Here is an 18,124-nt window from a genome sequence, read left to right as displayed (position 1 = left end):
GTCTGGATGACGTCTCTGGCTGCAGAATGTGTAAGTTCTTAAGGTGCTGATGAGAAGTACAACAGTAAAAGTTTAACTTTTAGGGGATGTTCACACGGCTTATTTTCATATATTTTTTGGCCCGTAAACAGCCGAAAAATCAGAAGCGGAACGCCTCCAAACATCTGCCCATTGAAAAACAGGGTTCTGTTCCGACGGGGCGTTTTTTTTTTACGTGGCAGTTTTGAAAAACGGTTGCGTAAAAAAAACCTGTGAAAAAGAAGTGCAGGTCACTTCTTGAGCCGTTTTTGGAGCAGTTTTTCCTGGACTATAGAAAAACAGCGCCAAAAACGGCGGTAAAATACGCAGCGAAAAACGAGAGTTTAAAAAAAATAAAAGGCTGAACATTAGGAGCTTGTTTTCCCTTGAGAACTGCACCGTATTTTCAGACGTTTTTTAGTAAGTGTGTGAACATACCCTTAAGGTGTATTCACACGGTGCAGTTTTGCTGCGTTCCCCCCCCCCCCCCAAGACATGTACAACTTAGAAACCTGACAGAGGGGGATGATTCTATGACTTATATACTGGGGATGTCTTGTACTTTAGGTGGAGATATTCCAGTCTACAATATAAACTCGGTGTCGTCCTTCTATTGCAGGCCATAAGCACGCCAGCTCTGTACTATCTGTCCGCGGTGCTGTCACTTGTCAGCGTCCTATCGACAGGTACGTACACGTCTATCCCTATATACACCCACAGACTGACCACTATGACAACCCTGTAGCACCTCCTGCTCCCCCCTCCCCCCGCTTTGCACCACACGATGATGACGTGACATGTGACGGACCAATGCCACAGTTCCCCCACCATAAAGCTGGATTTGCGCAACTTGGACAGGTGACGTTGGTGGAGCTCAGGAGGCGAGTTACATCTGGTGGTGGCTCTGACTGTCACTTATTGGAGGGGGCTGTCACTTATGGCTGCTGTGGGGGGGGGGCACGGTGACATTCACTGTAAGGCTCTGTTCACATCTGCGTTGTCTCCTCCATTTATAAGGGAAGCCAGGACGCAGACCCGGATCCGTCGCATTACGGACGCCAGCCACGCTTGACTGACCCCACTGACTTACCATGGGGTCTGTTGGATTTTGCCGAGGAGGCTCCAATGGGGCAATGAGCGCCATCATTATTGGCAACGTGGCACTTAAAAATTACTCACAAATATAAACCCAATTATGGCGTAACACTAAGCCATTTGTCCACATGACAACACTTCCTGCTCCTGTGCCCTGACAGTTCTGTAATATAAAGACACTGGACCTTACAGTAACCAAACGTTAGACCCCCCCCCCCCCCACCAGTCAGACATTGATGCCATCTTTAATCGATTTCCCATCAATACCCCTTAAAGAGAACCTATACCTATAGTCGATCACCTATGTGCTGTACAGTTGAATGCAATCTATTACTCTCTGCTATCACCCATGCGCCTCTTATATTGATGAACTTTTTTGTTTTTTACAGTATTTTTTCTGGTCGTTGGCCCTTTTTGGCTTTCAGAAGCCATTTTTCCTGGGATGGTCCTGAATAAGGAATATAGAACGGGCATTTGCTATGACGTAGTCGCCTGCTGCCCATGTACATGGCACGTCTGAGGAGCCATAACCCCCAGCTGGTTTATAAAAAGCTACTGTCCTCGTGAACGATGGAAGGGGGAGACGAGCGAGTAGTGAGGACAAATGGACTAAATACCTATTGGCCCCGCAAATCATCCCACAAAGCCGGCCGAACAGAGGAGCATTCAGCGTCTCTGGGGAACAAAGGAACCGTCCCACTATGAAGCTGCGGAGAGCGATGCAGCGGCCCGGATGGGGGGGAAGAGGGTGGGGGGCTCCTGGCTCGTTCAGTCTCCCATCGACTAGCAGCTTCTGTGCTGGGAATTGTTGGCTGGGATCCTGCATGGACAAATTATCGTGTCGTTCAGAGATTAGCGTGGAAATAAAGGGGGAGGGGGGCATTTATTGCTGCAGCAAACCAGACAAAGCCAATGGCTGATAACCGGCGCTAACAGAGACCTGAGACCGGCGGATGGAGCCTTCACGGTGGTGTATGTGGGGGCTTTGATGGGTATTTATTTTTCCTAATCGTGAATAGAAATTTTGAAAGCCGTGTCTTTAAAAAATGCGCGGTTCTTAAAGGGGTTGTCAAAAGTAAGTGGATTGACGCAGGTCTGGCTGCTGGGAACCCTGGGGATCAGCAGGCGCCTGTACCTTTCCCTACAGTGTAAGGGGGGGGGACCGGTGCCAAGAAGGGCCAGGGCACAGGGGATCATCGTCCCCATGATATACCGCCGTCTCCAGGGAGAACGCGCTTCTGCTATTTTTGCCTTTGTATAATACTGAATATGCAAAAATAAGGGACCAGTCAGGAAGTTTCTTATAATGGCGCATGGGTCTCCGTGATCTACTCCGACTTCTTAATGGCAAACACTTATTTCCTTATAAAATAAATCTGAAAAACCAACATGAAGACAAACGTGTGTTCTTATATATTCATGTTAAATTAATTTCAGTTAACATACGTGACCCCAATACTCCAAGAGAGGCAATCCCAAGAAAAGCCAAGCACAGGGGGGCGGTGCCAAGAAGGGTCAGGGGCGGTGCCAAGAAGGGTCGTGTACAGGGGGGCGGTGCCAAGAAGGGCCAGTAAAACAGGGGAGACGGTCCAAAAAGGTCTGGGCACAGGCAAGGCAGTCTCTAGAAAGGGCAGGCACAAGCGAGGCGATCCCGAAAAGGACCAGGCACAGGCAAGGCGGTCCCGAGAAGGGCCAGGGCGCGGGGAGGCGGTCCCGAGAAGGGCCAGGGCGCGGAAGAGGCGGTCCCGAGAAGGGCCAGGGCGCGGAAGAGGCGGTCCCGAGAAGGGCCAGGCACAGGCAAGGCGGTCCCGAAAAGGGCCAGGGCGCGGGGGAGGCGGTCCCGAGAAGGTCGCGGGGGAGGCGGTCCCGAGAAGGGCGCGGGGGGGAGGCGGTCCCGAGAAGGGCCAGGGCGCGGAGGAGGCGGTCCAGAGAAGGGCCAGGGCGCGGGGGAGGCGGTCCCGAGAAGGGCCAGGGCGCGGAGGAGGCGGTCCAGACAAGGGCCAGGGCGCGGGGGAGGCGGTCCAGAGAAGGGCCAGGGCGCGGGGGAGGCGGTCCCGACAAGGGCCAGGGCGCGGGGGAGGCGGTCCCGACAAGGGCCAGGGCGCGGGGGAGGCGGTCCCGACAAGGGCCAGGGCGCGGGGGAGGCGCTCCCGACAAGGGCCAGGGCGCGGGGGAGGCGCTCCCGACAAGGGCCAGGGCGCGGGGGAGGCGCTCCCGACAAGGGCCAGGGCGCGGGGGAGGCGCTCCCGACAAGGGCCAGGGCGCGGGGGAGGCGCTCCCGACAAGGGCCAGGGCGCGGGGGAGGCGCTCCCGACAAGGGCCAGGGCGCGGGGGAGGCGCTCCCGACAAGGGCCAGGGCGCGGGGGAGGCGCTCCCGACAAGGGCCAGGGCGCGGGGGAGGCGCTCCCGACAAGGGCCAGGGCACAGACGGGCGGTTCCAAGAAGGGCCAGGGTACAAGAGAAACGGTCCCGAAAAGGGCCAGGGCGCAGGGAGGCGGTCCCAAGAAGGGCCAGGGGAGGCGGTCCCAAGAAGGGCCAGGCCGCAGGAGAGGCGGTCCCAAGAAGGGCCAGGCCGCAGGAGAGGCGGTCCCTAGAATGGGCTGGCACAGGGGAGGCGGTCCCAGAATAGCTACAGACACATGAATGTTTGAGGGTGGTCCTGAGGGGGCCATGGACACAGGGGTCAGTGACTACCCCCAGGAGTTTCTTTCTACCTGGGGATGGATATACACGTGACACCTGCACCTTACACTTGACCCGCCACTTTCTGTCTTTGTATATGTCTGAGCCTCTGACTAGCCAGCACCTGAACATACAGCAGCTCTTCTCTCTGCTGCACTACATGCCGTCCCACCTGCACAGGTACCATCCACATCCCTCACCTGAGCCCCCTCACCCCCGGTACTCACCAGCCACACGGGGGAAGATAATAAGCGTTGCACATATAGAAAAAGTTCTTCCTGATTGGACGAAACCGACGCCCCCGCTAGAGTATTGTTTCTGCTTCGGAGACGTCATCAGCATGCGCGCACTCCTAGTGAAGCCAGCTCCGGAGTCAGGTAGGGAGGAGCAATGTGGCTGTGGTGTGATTGTGTTTCTATTACCTGTCACCGCCTTGTGGTTCCCGGTGCGGACGGGGGCGCTGTAGTGGGGTGCCGGGTCCACGACCTGTGACGTGTCTGTTCTTACGTGGGACATTGACTTGTATAAGCAGCAGTTCTGCCTAAGATTTCTATACAAAGAAGGGAGGTGGCAAATCATGGTCCTCGCCTGGTTACAGATACACAGTACATGCCCACACATCAGACTTACTATATAATTGGCGCACATACATGACGAGCGCTGGTCTGTCACCTACAGTACAGGCCGGGCGCAGGTATTTCGCCTACGGTACGGGCCAGGCGCAGGTGTATCGCATACGGGCCGAGCGCAGGTGTGTCGCCTACGGTACGGGCCGGGCGCAGGTGTGTCGCCTACGGTACGGGCCGGGCGCAGGTGTGTCGCCTACGGTACGGGCCGAGCGCAGGTGTGTCGCCTACGGTACGGGCCGGGCGCAGGTGTGTCGCCTACGGTACGGGCCGAGCGCAGGTGTGCCGCCTACGGTACGGGCCGAGCGCAGGTGTGCCGCCTACGGTACGGGCCGAGCGCAGGTGTGCCGCCTACGGTACGGGCCGAGCGCAGGTGTGCCGCCTACGGTACGGGCCGAGCGCAGGTGTGTCGCTTACGGTACGGGCCGGGCGCAGGTGTGTCGCATATGGGACGGGCGCAGTTATGTCGTATACATTACAGGCCAGTTACAGTAGCGTCGCCTACAACCCAGCTTACGTCAGAAGCTGCAACATATTCCTCACTTGACATGCGCCTCCTTGGGCCACAGATACGCTGCAGTTACGTATTGGCGTATTAGTAAACGTGCCCCTCCCCCGTAACTGGCTGATATAATTAAAATAGGAAAAACCATCAATCGTCTTATGTTTATTTCCAGCCTAGAGCGCCTCCTCTGTCCTCACGCTCGCGGTTCCTCCAGTCAGAGTTTGCAGGGTGACGCTTGTCTTGTGGGAGTCCGGTACTTCCCTAGTCCTCCAGCGCTGGCGTCCGGCAGCCATCTTCCCGTGCTGCCCTTCATTCCTCCAGCACTTCTGTAGTAAAGGTGACCACACTGGTCCACACAAGAGCCTGGAGACCCAGAGTAGTCACCTCTAGTGGGGCGGAGCCTGTTGCTAGGCAGCTTAGGTTTACCTGAACATATAAACTCGGGCCTAACATTCGGGGTCATGAGGGGAGATTATAATAATTATAATTTCTTGTTCTTGATTCCCAAGTGACAACATGGCGTCAAGAGGGAAGAGCGAGACCAGTAAACTCCGCCAGAACTTGGAGGAACAGCTCGATCGTCTAATGCAGCAGCTTCAAGACCTGGAGGAATGCAGGTATACGAAGTTTTTCTACGTTCGGCGGCCATTTTGAAGAAGCCGCGATTTCATCGAATTCCTAATGATGTCACAATCAACAAATCGGCGGCTGGTTCTTCACATTTGTCTGTCTGGCAGCCATCTTGTATGCTTTATTTAGCATCCGTTATGCAATGTGGAGTAATACCCTGGTTTTCCTCCTTTCAGAGAGGAGCTGGACGCAGATGAATATGAAGAGACCAAGAAAGAGACGCTGGAGCAGCTGAGTGAGTTCAACGACTCTCTGCAGAAAATAATCGCAGGGAACATGACGCTAGTTGACGAGCTCGGCGGGATGCAGCTGGTGAGGAAATATGTATGAAATCTAGCATGTAAATCGGTGACCACCAACCTGCGTCCTTCGGCTGCCAGAGCCTGCTGGGAGTTGTAGTTTGGCAACAGCTGGAGAGACACAGGTTGGAGTCCCAAGTCAGATGCCCCCAAGCAAACTCCAGAATCACTGCAGTAAAAAAACATCCAACATCCGATAATCCAGAAACGTTGATAATCCAGCGTAGAACTGCAACAATTAGAGCGGCAAAAACCGATATGAAAATTTTTGCCCGGATTTTGCCATTTCGTCAGCATTACGGAAAACGAGGATGTCCTATGTTTTAATATATGGACCCCACCCCCACCTCCTCGTCTTTCAGGCCATACAAGCCGCCATCAGCCAAGCGTTCAAGACCCCAGAAGTCATCAGAATGTTTGCGAAGAAGCAGCCGGGACAGCTGAGGACGCGGTTGGCCGAGGTGAGATACAATTTTTAGTTTATTAGTTGGTGGAGGGCTCTGTGTCAGGCCCCATGCACACGACCGTGGCCGTAATCACGGAACCGTGCTCTTATTATAGAGTATGGGAGCCCGGACATGTCCTATTTTTTGCGGGTTTCTACGGGGCGGACACGTTGCCGTAAATATACAGGAAGGTGTGCGTGGACAATAGAAGTGAATGGGTCCGTAATTGCGGACCGTAATTACGGACTAAATCTGCGGTCGTGTGCATGAGGCCTCATAAGTCCATGATTTCGCTGCAATTTTCGGAAGAACCGCATCGTGTCGCCTCATCCTGATAGTTCTTTCTTTTATATTACAGATGGACCGGGATTTAATGGTGGGTAAATTGGCCCGAGATGTTTACACACCGCAAAAAGGAGAAATCCTGACCGCTCTAAGAAAACTGGGAGAGAAGGTAAAATGTCTATCATTTCCCCTACTGTTAATTATAGGCACCCCCTGGAATAAAGATATGCAAATCAATGATTGGCCTTTTGCCTGGAGCCACCGCTAGGGGGAGCTCACTGCATACAGATATATACAGCTCAATAATTAATCAGTATGTAGTGAGCTCCCTCTAGTGGTGACTGCAGGTAGCAGAATGTAATCTAACTCTATGGGAGCTGCATATATCTGTGTTTAGTAAGCTCCCTCTAGTGGTGGCTGCAGGCAGGAGAATATTATCATGTAACTCTATGGGAGCTGCATATATCTCTGTGTAGTAAGCTCCCTCTAGTGGTGGCTGCAGGCAGGAGAATATTATCATGTAACTCTATGGGAGCTGTATATATCTGTATGTAGTGATCACCCCTAGTGGTGGTTGCAGGCAGCAGAATGTTATCATGTAACTATGGGAGCTGTATATATCTGTATGTAGTGAGCTCCCCCTAGTGGTGGCTGCAGGCAGAATGTTATTCTATAACTCTATGGGAGCTGTATACATCTGTATGTAGTGAGCTCCCCCTAGTGGTGGCTGCAGGTAGTCAGAATATTATCATGTAACTTTGCCTATGCAGGAGATTTGGAGCTCTGTATCAGAAAATGAAGCTCTGACCGCTATAAAGATATATTATAAAACTTATTAGAACATTTACATTTCTATTCAGATTTAAAGAAAATGAAATGATATGTCCACTTAATATCGAGAACCAACTTATTCACTTTCGCTCAAAATCATGTGTTTCTGTTTAGCTGACCGCAGAGGATGAGGCGTTCCTATCGGAGAATGCTGGTGCGGCTCTCAGCCAGTTTCAGAAGGTGTCAGAAGGTTTAGGTGGGTAACGATATAAGAGGAGCGGCTGATGTCCGTCACATGAAGTAGTGATCATGGGGACAGGGGGCTTTCTGCACTCTCACTCATCCCATTGAAGATCACTAGTCAGCCGCTATCTGGCTGATAACAGAGAGCAATAGATTGTATTCATTTGCACAGCAAATACAGATATGACACTAAGAGGTATTCTGATGAGAGACCTTCCCTAATGTCTGATAGGTGGGAGAAGGGGGTCCCGTGACCCCTGTTTAGATGTAGGAGCTGGACTGCTGTGTCTGCAAAGAGAAGACAGGGAGACCCTTTAAGGAAACCGCACATGTAGTAATATTTTCCTTCGCAATAAAATAAGCGCCGCGTTTTTTGCCGGCCGAGAAAATCTGCCACAGAATTCCTGCAAGAATTGAGACCGTTTTGGATCTGCCTGCCCTTTTTTTGCTGCGGTTTTTGCAGCGTTTTTCGCCCGCAGCCGTGAAGCGATTGCAAGGACCGCAGGCGAAAAATGCTCGGAAACGAGTGCCTCCGGTTTTTATTTTTTCTGCCCCCCAACAGCGGAAAAAAAGCCATCCGGGAAAATAAAGGCATCTAACTCCCATTGAAATCAATGGAGGGCCATTTTTTAGCACGGATTCCGATGCGGTTTCTGCATTAAAATCACCGACAAAAAACTCTGTGTGAACAGGGCCTTATTGTTTTATAATTGCTTATTCTTCACAACCGTGGAAAAACAGCAGTTTATAGTCAGAACATGCAAAAAATCATCACGTGTTTGGCCCCCCCTTTAGGTGTAGTGTCCCTTTAAATAAAGTTTCTCCAAAACTCCTCTCCACCAATTTGTAGAATATACGGGGGAATTTACCATAAACTTTTCCCATTGCTCTCAATATGTTTTTAATTGCCCTCCGGTATTTGGGATTATAACTCATTTAACCCTTCTTTGTCCCCGGGGGGGGGGGGGGGGTAGGTTTGGGCTAACGGCTGAGGTAACTGCACGACCTCACTGGAGCGGCTTCCGGACCACCTGCTGATTGCTATTTTGGCGGGAGACGCGGCTCAGATAGTGTGACTGTCACTTTATTTTTATTTTTTTTTGTCTTGTAGGATCTGGGGACAAAGTTTTGGCTCTGGCGAGTTTGGAGGTGGAGAACACTAAGAAGTGAGGCCGGAGCGCAGGCGATATCGCCGTGTTTTATACTTTGCACAGACCGGATCTTCACGGCTGGTGGATGAACGTGTTCAGTTTTGTATGGACAGTTTTCATGCTCTGGGGATTTTCTAGGTTGTAGGTCCATCCCGTGGATAATGGCGTCACCGTCCGTGTAGCTTTTTTTTATTTTAATATTTTTACGCCGCGCGGGAGTTACGTGTTTATCGTAATTTTCTCGCACATCTTTCATACGTTTTGTGTTTTGTAACGTGACTTGAGTGTTCAGAATAAATTATAATAGTGCTGAGTATTCATTCCCCATGTGGATCCATCATCAGATCTGCGACTCTGCAAATTACCGGGTTTCTTAAGGTAAAATTCTGTATTTTTAAATTTTAAGAAACATAAACTTTTTGGGGCGAACGTAAATATAATGCACAGTAACTTTACTAATGCGTTGCTTAATGTTGTGCTCCGTTATAGCCTAACTTATACTCCAGTCACATCCAGAGCTGCATGCATCTCATACATTGCACTACAGCACAGTATTCTCCCTATACAGACACTGAACAAGCAGCACCAATCAATACAATTTTATAAGCTACATGACCGTTTCTCAGCTCCTAGCATTGCATTGTGGGAAATGTAATTCTTTCTATACCGGCTTCTATGGTGGAAGGGCTCATCTTCCACATTAAAGCAGAGCGTGTTCTGTAGCGTCAATGGGATCCATCGGTCGCCTTTTGTCTCTGTTGTATGACGGATCCGGCACTGCGTCGTGGCTTTGGTTGTAAACGGAAGCTTTGGCTCATGTGAACAGTGTCTATATTGTCTTTAGGCCCTGTTCACACAGGTTTTTGCAGGCAGAAAACTCTGTTTTTTTTGTGTTTTTGCAGCACAGGTGTTCTTTGCTGCAAATTTTGCCGCGTTTTCTTGCCTCTTTCTTCAACAGGCAAAGAAAAAATCTCAAGCGTTTTTTGCCGTAAAACGCGTAAAACAATGCAGCGGCAGTTAGCGGCGCTTTTTTCCGTCTCCCATTGATTTCAATGAAGTTTTTGAGGCAGAAAATGCCTTAAGATAGGGCATGTCGCTTCTTTGGTCCTGTTCGCACAGAGTTTTTTGACCCAGAAACTGCGTCAAAAAAATTGCATTTCTTTCCTTTGCCTGTTGAAAAAAAGAGGTAAAAAAAGTCGCAAAAAAACTCTGTGTGAACAGGGCCCTTTTCCCACAAGTGTTTTTTCCGCTCTTGGGGGAAAAAATGCTTTTGCTTCTCCAGTGAAAAAAAAACCGCTCATAGGAACAAAAATACATTTCGTCCGTTTTTTGCTGCAGTTTCCGTGGCAAAAAACACATTAAAAAAAAACTGTGAACAAGGCTTTACTGTGGGAGGAGATTTTTACTGTGCTAATTGTCGCCCCCTTGTGGATTTATTTATTTAGCATGAGGGTATGTTCACACGAGCACATTACGTCCGTAATTGACGGACGTATTTCGGCCGCAAGTCCCGGACCGAACTCAGTGCAGGGAGCCAGGCTCCTAGCATCATAGTTATGTACGATGCTAGGAGTCCCTTCCTCTCCGTGGAACTTCTGTCCTGTACTGAAAACATGATTACAGTACGGGACAGTTGTCCTGCAGAGAGGCAGGGACTCCTAGCGTCGTACATAACTATGATGCTAGGAGCCCGGCTCCCTGCACTGTGTTCGGTCCGGGACTTGTAGCCGACATACGTCCGTCCATTACGGACGTAATGACCTCGTGTGAACATATCCTGAACATCCAAGAGGAGTGGGGGAGGGGAAGCGTCAACCTCTATGTACTCATTTGTGGTTTGGGAAAATGTTGGTCGTGCCCACTGGCATTACCCCTTGAGTGCAGATATTTATTGGAAGCCGTTATTAATATAGTCATTCACTTAGATCCCAATTTATTTGCTTGGAATAAGTGTAATCCCACAAATAAGTGATTGGTGGTGCGGAGGTTAAAGGTGCAGCGTGGCTGAGGGGCTCCAAAAACGCCTCTGTCAATAGAGCAGCAGCAATATAAATGGTTTGGGGGGTGGAGGGGGTGCTACAAATTTAGCATGGGGGGCCCCTATAGGTTGAAGCTGCACCTTGGTAAGGAGTTTTTGCTATAGGTTTAGTATGTCGCATGTACATTATATATTTGCTTTTATTTTGTAAAACAAATCCTTCTGATTTATCCATTTTTATCCTTCAAATTCCTGATTAATATTCCTCTCCGGTAATAAGTGCGGTTCTCAGGGAACGTTCACGCCTCTGCTTGGTTTTTGCGCCGCCGAGAGGGATTAAGTGTTGTAACTAATGAAGAAAAATAATCCTCCCAGCGTTGGTGCCACCGTCGTCTTTTCTGTGCCATGACTTTGTAAATTAAATCCCCCTATTGAGTTAAACGTACGGCGTGAAGTGCTGGCCGAGCGGAGACTGCTGCGAAGACTTGGTAAATAATAGAACACGTATCCCGGGGCAGGCTGACATGATATTATCCAGCGGAGATATAATGACCTATCTAAACATATATTCCGGACCAGAATGACAGGCCGCGCCCTTGCAATCCAGTTTTGTTCTGTACCCGCCGCTTAATTCTCTTCTAGTTCCCCATATGGTCCAGATACTCTGCCAATAATGAGCAATTAACCCTGTTCTTGGTGAATTCTATTACTATATTTGATATAATAATGGTCAATTCAGACATATATAAATACTGACCTGACTGCTCTGATTGTACGGAGATAAGCGGCGCTGCATAGGCGCCGCTTGTCTTTCCCGGCAAAAGTCCTGTTTTACAGATCATTTCTGCGGGCAGTTCTTCCTCCTGTTTCGGCGTAGGGAGAGGACGTTGCACACTGGCATGGGAAGAAGTCGTCACACGTGAGCAGCTATGGACTGGCTGCTTAGATGTGGACGGGATTTGTGGGGGGGTATTTATTGGTGCTGATGCTTGGCGGCAGAATGTATCTAGCACGGCAGTACATACCTCAGCTGCTGCAGAACCTCGTTTTGAAGAATAAAGCCGATCATGTTATTAACATGAAACTCCCAATTCATTCTCAAATGGAAGTTCTGCAGCAGCTGAGGTTTGTATTGTAAGGAATAAGTCTCTAGTCTCTATGTGACTGCCTCCAGTCTCGCTTTTATATGGTCGCAGAACTCGTCACTGACTTCTAATATTCTTATAATTTACAGCAGGGTTATATATTATACATTTATTATATCACTAGATGGTAAGCATTAAAAATGAGGATGAGAAGGGTTAATAGGGGTCTGAGCTGGGTCAGTCTGGGTGTCTGAGTCTATGTAAGATTGGGTTACGCTTGGCGTTGGTCCTTCAGGTGTATTTTCGGCACGGGGCGGTCGGCTGTGGGGTTTTGTCCGGGGATATATTCATAATATCAGGACGGTATCTGCAATGTTTAACGCGTTACAGATTTGTCATTGACGGAACAGGAGACGATTTACCACAATTTATTTGGATATTTGCAGGGACGGGGGTTACTGTCAAAATGAATGTATTCGATAATACATAATTTTTAGATGCTCAAGTGACAAGCTTTTGCTTGTTCTCATAGTAAGTCATGCTTGGATTTGTAGTTCTACAATTGCAGTTGATGTTCCGTTAGGCTAGTGTTAGGATGGCCATACATATTAGGTAAAAGTCTCCGAACCTGACACTTTCTACAAGCGCGGCCACCTCTCTATAGAACGGTGTGGAGACTGCTGCAGGTGCAAATTCATCCTTTGGGATGAACCTGATCGGAGATTATGAGCCAGCCTCTCCCCTGACATCAGTGTCTGGCCTCACAAATGCTCTACTAGATGAATGCACAAAAAATCCCACAGACCCCCCTACAAAATCTTGTAAAAAGCCTTCCCAGAAGAGTGGAAGCTGTTTTTACTGCAAATGGGGGACCAGCTCCATATTAGGGTATGTTCACACGGCGAGGGTCCGTAACGGCTGAAATTACGGCGATGTTTCAGCCTGAAAACATCCCCGTAATTTCAGCCGTACCGGCATGTGCAGGCGCTTGAACGCCGCGTCAATTACGGCCGTAATTAGCGCTGCTATTCATTGGAGTCAATGAATAGCGGCTCCAATTACGGCCAAAGAAGTGACAGGTCACTTCTTCTACGCGGGCGTCTATTTACGCGCCGTCATTTGACGAGCGGCGCGTAAATATACGCCTCGTGTGAACAGACAAACGTCTGCCCATTGCTTTCAATGGGCAGATGTTTGTCAGCGCTATTGAGGCGCTATTTTCAGACGTAATTCGGGGCAAAAACGCCCGAATTACGTCCGTAAATAGGTCGTGTGAACATACCCTTAGAGTTGTTCAGTCCCTAAAAATGTATGGCCTATCCTCAGGATAGGCTATTAGTATCTGTTCGGTCGGGGTCCAAGTGGTGGGACTCCTGCCGATCAGCTGTTTTGAAGGGGCCACAGCACTCGTACGAGTGCTGCCTCCCCTTCGTTCCTTATCTGGTCATATTGTAAATTGCTGTCACATTGGTAGCCGTGGGTCACGGTATAATGTCAGATTCACACGAACGTGGAGAAACTCGGACGTGAAAAATGTGACGTTTTTCACGTCCCAGGTGCCCCTTGGCAGGTTTCGTTTTCACGGATCCCCGTAGATGAGTCTATGGATGGATCCGTGAATCTGTGAAAATGGAACAAAATATAAAATTTTCCTAACAATCCTATTTTTTAACGGACCAATCACACAGTGCGTTGAAACAACAGCCATGTGAACAGCCCCATTGACATACAAGCGTCCGTGTGACAGCCGTTGTTTTAACTACGTTCGTCTGAATTCGGCCTTATGGCCCCTTCAAAACAGCCGATCGGCAGGGGTCCCGGCAGTCAGACTACGACCGATCAGATGTTGATGGCCTATCCTGAGGATAGGCCATCAATTTCTAGGGACAGGACATCCCCTTTAATACCTATGGATTTAGAATGGGATGTCATAAAAGCTCCTGTAGGTGTAATGTAGAGGTGTCCCAATACTTTTGTTCATATAGTAAATATTAAAATATATTCGAGAATTACTTAGAAAACAATTCCTAAATATACGAAAGTGGCTTTTCTTTCAATTTGTATCAACCATTCGTGATATCCTCATATTTCAGTAGTGATCAGCAACCTGTGGCTCTCCAGCTTTTGTGAAACTACAACTCCCACTGTCAGGATCTGCTGAGAGTTGTAGTTTCACAACAGCAGAAGAGCCGTAGCATGAAGGCCACTCTACTAGTATAACAGCTATGGCATAAACTCCTATCATCCGTGTTCTGGACTGTACGGGGAATATTGTATCATCCTCATCATCATTGTCTCCTATATTCCGCTAACTGCCGTTTTCTGCGTTATAATCATCTATGTATCTCCCGGGAGAGTGCGGGTAATATCTCGCTGTCAGACGTGATTTGGCTTACGCCATTTGTATATGTGCAGGTCACGGAGGACAAATTACGGTGATGTGTCTCCGGCGTGCGTTGAGAAGCATGAAGAATCTGCCGGATGGATGCCCAGGCCTTCTAAATTGTCAGAGGATTATTCCTAATACCCCTTTCTGGCTGGTTCTAAAGTCATTGGTTAAACTTTGCGTAACTTACACTACACTTAGGCCTTATCCACACGAACGTGTAATACGCGCCTGAAAATCACGCGCGTCGCACGGACCTATGTTAGTGAATGGGGCCGTTCAGACAGTCCGTGATGTTCACGCAGCATGTGTCCGCTGCGTGAAACTCACGACATGTCCTATACATGGCCGTTTTTCGCGCATCACGCACCCATTGAAGTCAATGGGTGCGTGAAAATTGCACACGGAAGCACTTCCGTGAGCCATGCGTGATTCGCGCTACAGTTGTAAAAAATAAAAACCGTGTCATAAGCATGGCATATGCGTGAAAATCACGCAGCCACGCAGCACATACTGATGCCACACGCAACTGCAACGCGCAAAAAAATGCGTTTTTTGCACGCGCAAAACGCACACGTTCGTGTGAATAAAGCCTTATACTCGTCTATTAGGGAACTGCAGAGGAGGCCTCGTTCAGACCACTGTAATGCGGCCATGTTTTAGTGTCTGTATTAGGGTATGTTCACACAAGGTCATTACGTCCGTAATTGACGGACGTATTTCGGCCGCAAGTACCGGACCGAACACAGTGCAGGGAGCCGGGCTCCTAGCATCATAGTTATGTACGACGCTAGGAGTCCCTGCCTCGCTGCCGGACAACTGTCTCGTACTGAAAACATGATTGCACTGTGTTCGGTCCGGTACTTGCGGCCGAAATACGTCCGTCAATTACGGACGTAATGACGTCGTGTGAACATACCCCTACAGCTGCAAGACTCGTATCCCCTGCGGTTTAAGTGAACCGAACTTAGATGACCATAGGTTTTATGGAAATCAATGTATCTTAAAGGGGTTTTCCCATCTTGGACAATTATGGCATATCCACAGGATATGCCATAAAAGTCTGATAGCTGCGGGTCCCACCTCTAGCTGCCGAGTTCTGGAAACAGCATAGCTCGCCGTGCTATGCTGCTTCAGTAACTTCCATTTACTTCTATGGGAGTTACGAAAACAGCGTAGCTCAGCGAGCACTTGGCTGTTTCCGTAACTCCTGACCACCTAACCAGGAAGTGGCCGGGTGGCAGCGGAGCCGAGTAAGCTAGAACGGGGCTTAGGGCTCCCCGTTCAAGAGATAGGAGCGGGTCCCAGAGGTGTGACCCACATCTATCGGACTTTTATTTCATAACCTGTGGATGTGCCACAATTGTCCAAGATGTGAAAAAGTTCGGTTTACTTGAACCGGGAAGGGGGGGGGGGGGTTCTTGCGGTCGTAATACAGACGCTAATGCAAAAGAAGAAAATGAGATTTCCCATGCGTTCTTGAGGATTGGGAGCTTCCGCCCATCGCGTGATATACCACATTTACCATTTACAAATCGTGTCGCACTGATTGTTGTGGCGTTTTGCGGATATAGGAAGCGCTTCCGATTATAGGTTAATATTGTGAAGTCACTAATATTCGCATTTGGACCCCTACCTGACATTTATGGCATATCCAAAGATGTCTCTCTCTAGTGGATATCCCCTTGTTAAGGATAGGGCTGTGCGGCCATGTAACCTACAAGCAATTTTCCCTCCAATTTTATTAAATCTGTACAGATCGCAATATTAAAGTACGACCCCCACCCCCCAATCCTTGGCCAGACAGATCTATATAATGGTCAGTGGCGCTGGGCCCTACATGCAGCCCCCCAAAAACAACCAGTTGCTCTGTATTTTTCCGCCGTGTAACACGTTCCTATTCATCCCTTTGTGAGGTAAAATCTATTATTATTATTATTATTCCTTTTAGGATATTCTGTGCTGAATATGAGAGGTGACATGTGCCGGGAAGAAACCCATCTCCATACATCCACATCTAAATTATCCATCGCAGGGAGCGCAGCCGCCTCCGTGCCGGGCGTAATTAGTCACAGAACCGCTGCCTATTCTTGTCGCCGAGACCCTGCAGGATTTAAATTGGTATTCCCAAGTGGCGTCTTCCAGCGAACGTTCGCAAAATCAAAGTGACCTTCTTAAGAGCTGACTGACAGCCGTGAGGGTGACCTGCGCATATTCCTATCTGAGCGGCATCAAATAGAAGCTACAAAGGCAAGAAGCTTCTATTACAGCATGTTCTGTATGGAAGAAAAAAAACAGGCCAACGGCGCCAAGGTGAAATGTGAGCCCTCTAGCACATTGTACGTGCCCCCCCCCCGCCAGATGCCTAATTATATAAAACAATATTATAATACGGAATTAAAGCAACAGAAAGGCACTAAGGAGATATAAAGGAGCTTCTCTATAGTACGTGGTTTATAAATCTGCTGCACGGAGGTGGCGAATTAAGCCACTTCGCCAATCTCAAATGCATTACCCATGATGAAAGCGTACAAAAAAAAGGCGACCAGACACTATATCAATTTCATACATAAGCCCACGCCATTTTGTATTCCCCAAAAAAATATGGCGACTTCTATAATTTTATTCTATTATGGTTCAAGAGAAAAGAGTCAACAAGTCAGGAACGTGACCCCCAAGATGGCAGCTATCCGGATGATGGAGGGCCAGGGTAACCTGCTCCATAAATTTATCTGAGGCCTCATGCACAATTGGGGTACAATTGGAAAAAAACGAAATTCCTCCATTGTTTTTTGGGTTGCTTTTTTACGGCTTTCACCGTGCGGTAAATAAAACAACTTATCTTTATTCTGCAGCTCAGTACGATTTTGGTGATACCAAATTCATATACAAAGAAAAAGCTATTTGTTAAAAAAAATAATTGTTCTGATTAACCACATTCTAAGGGCTTATTTAGACAAACGTGATATACGTCCGTGCAACGCGCGGGATTTTCACGCGCCTCACACGGACCTATGTTAGTCTATGGGGCCGTTCAGACAGTCTGTGATTTTTATGCAGCGTGTGTGCGCTGCGTGAAATTCACGACATGTCCTATATTTGTGCGCTGTTCGTGCATTACGCACCTATTGAAGTCAATGGGTGCGTGAAAATCACACGCAGCACACGGAAGCACTGAAGCGTGATTCGCGCAACAGCAGTAAAACTATGAATGAAAACAGAAAAGCACTACGCTCGAGTAAATCCGGCCTGAAATTCGGGACTTTTTTTATTTTCTGGTCGGTTGAGCGGTGCGAGGGATTATTTTTTTGCAGGACGAGCTGTAGTTTTTATTGGTACCATTTTTTGGTACATATGATTTTTTGATCACTTTATATTACAATTTTTTAGCGCTAAGGTGACCCAAAAAAAACAAAGATTCTGGTGTTTTAAATTTATTTTTTTTACGCCGTTCACCGAACGAGTTCAATAATGGTATATTGTAATAGTTCTAATGTTTACGGACACGGCAACACCAATTTTGTTTATTTTTTACATTGTGCATGGGGAAAATGGGAAAAGGGTTTATTTTTTAACTTTTTAATATTTTTTTTACACTCCTGAAAAATTTATTGAACTTTTTTTACACATTTTATTAGCCCCCCCTAGGGGACTTGAACAAATGTATTGCAGTATATTGACATTTTTGGTCCCCACATAACCCCTGTGCAAGCTAGAGTGTCCCTATAAACAATACCAGTGCCAGTCCAGGTGCCTCCCCCATAACAGTGCCAGCTAGAGTATTCCAATGGACAGTCCTCCTACTAACAGCGTAAATCAGGGTGCCCCCATAAAAAGTACTCTAGCCGGTTTATTCCCACTAAGGCTGGGTTCACACACCCTATTTACGGACCTAATTCGGGCGTTTTAGCCTCGAATTACGTC

General features: G+C 48.4%; 2 protein-coding genes across 6 annotated transcripts in view; one reads left to right on the top strand and one right to left on the bottom strand.

The window, feature by feature from the left end:
* NMNAT1 (nicotinamide nucleotide adenylyltransferase 1) overlaps window positions 1-4,142 on the bottom strand; it is a 46,311-nt gene extending 42,169 nt beyond the window's left edge. Inside the window, exon 1 of the mRNA XM_075840582.1 lies at window positions 4,023-4,142. Coding sequence (XP_075696697.1) covers window positions 4,023-4,057 — 35 coding nt within the window. The 5' untranslated portion in view covers window positions 4,058-4,142. The remainder of the gene's footprint in view (window positions 1-4,022) is intronic.
* LZIC (leucine zipper and CTNNBIP1 domain containing) lies at window positions 3,750-9,067 on the top strand. 5 transcript variants are annotated; one of them, XM_075839300.1, is made up of 7 exons: window positions 3,750-4,172; window positions 5,436-5,543; window positions 5,733-5,868; window positions 6,218-6,316; window positions 6,660-6,755; window positions 7,532-7,613; window positions 8,712-9,067. In XM_075839300.1, exons 2-7 carry the CDS (start codon window positions 5,443-5,445, stop codon window positions 8,768-8,770), a joined length of 573 nt encoding a protein of 190 aa, XP_075695415.1. In that variant the 5' UTR covers window positions 3,750-4,172; window positions 5,436-5,442; the 3' UTR covers window positions 8,771-9,067. The 5 variants fall into 5 exon arrangements, with proteins under 5 accessions (XP_075695415.1, XP_075695416.1, XP_075695418.1 ...); XM_075839301.1 differs by lacking the exon at window positions 3,750-4,172 and adding an exon at window positions 4,196-4,240; XM_075839303.1 differs by lacking the exon at window positions 3,750-4,172 and adding an exon at window positions 4,252-4,362.
* Window positions 9,068-18,124: the final 9,057 nt, after the last annotated feature.

This window comes from Rhinoderma darwinii, chromosome 10 (genome assembly GCF_050947455.1).
Source record: "Rhinoderma darwinii isolate aRhiDar2 chromosome 10, aRhiDar2.hap1, whole genome shotgun sequence".
Classification (NCBI taxonomy): Eukaryota; Metazoa; Chordata; class Amphibia; order Anura; family Rhinodermatidae; genus Rhinoderma; species Rhinoderma darwinii.
This window is presented reverse-complemented; position numbering and strand designations above follow the sequence as displayed.

What these genes read in the sequence shown, in the direction of transcription:
- LZIC (XM_075839298.1), top strand. Translation starts at nt 4,446, where the DNA reads ATGACGAGCGCTGGTCTGTCACCTACAGTACAGGCCGGGCGCAG. An exon ending in ACAGTACAGGCCGGGCGCAG is followed by an intron (nt 4,490 to 5,435) that starts GTATTTCGCCTA and finishes TTGATTCCCAAG; the next exon opens with TGACAACATGGCGTCAAGAG. An exon ending in TAAGAAAACTGGGAGAGAAG is followed by an intron (nt 6,756 to 7,531) that starts GTAAAATGTCTA and finishes GTTTCTGTTTAG; the next exon opens with CTGACCGCAGAGGATGAGGC.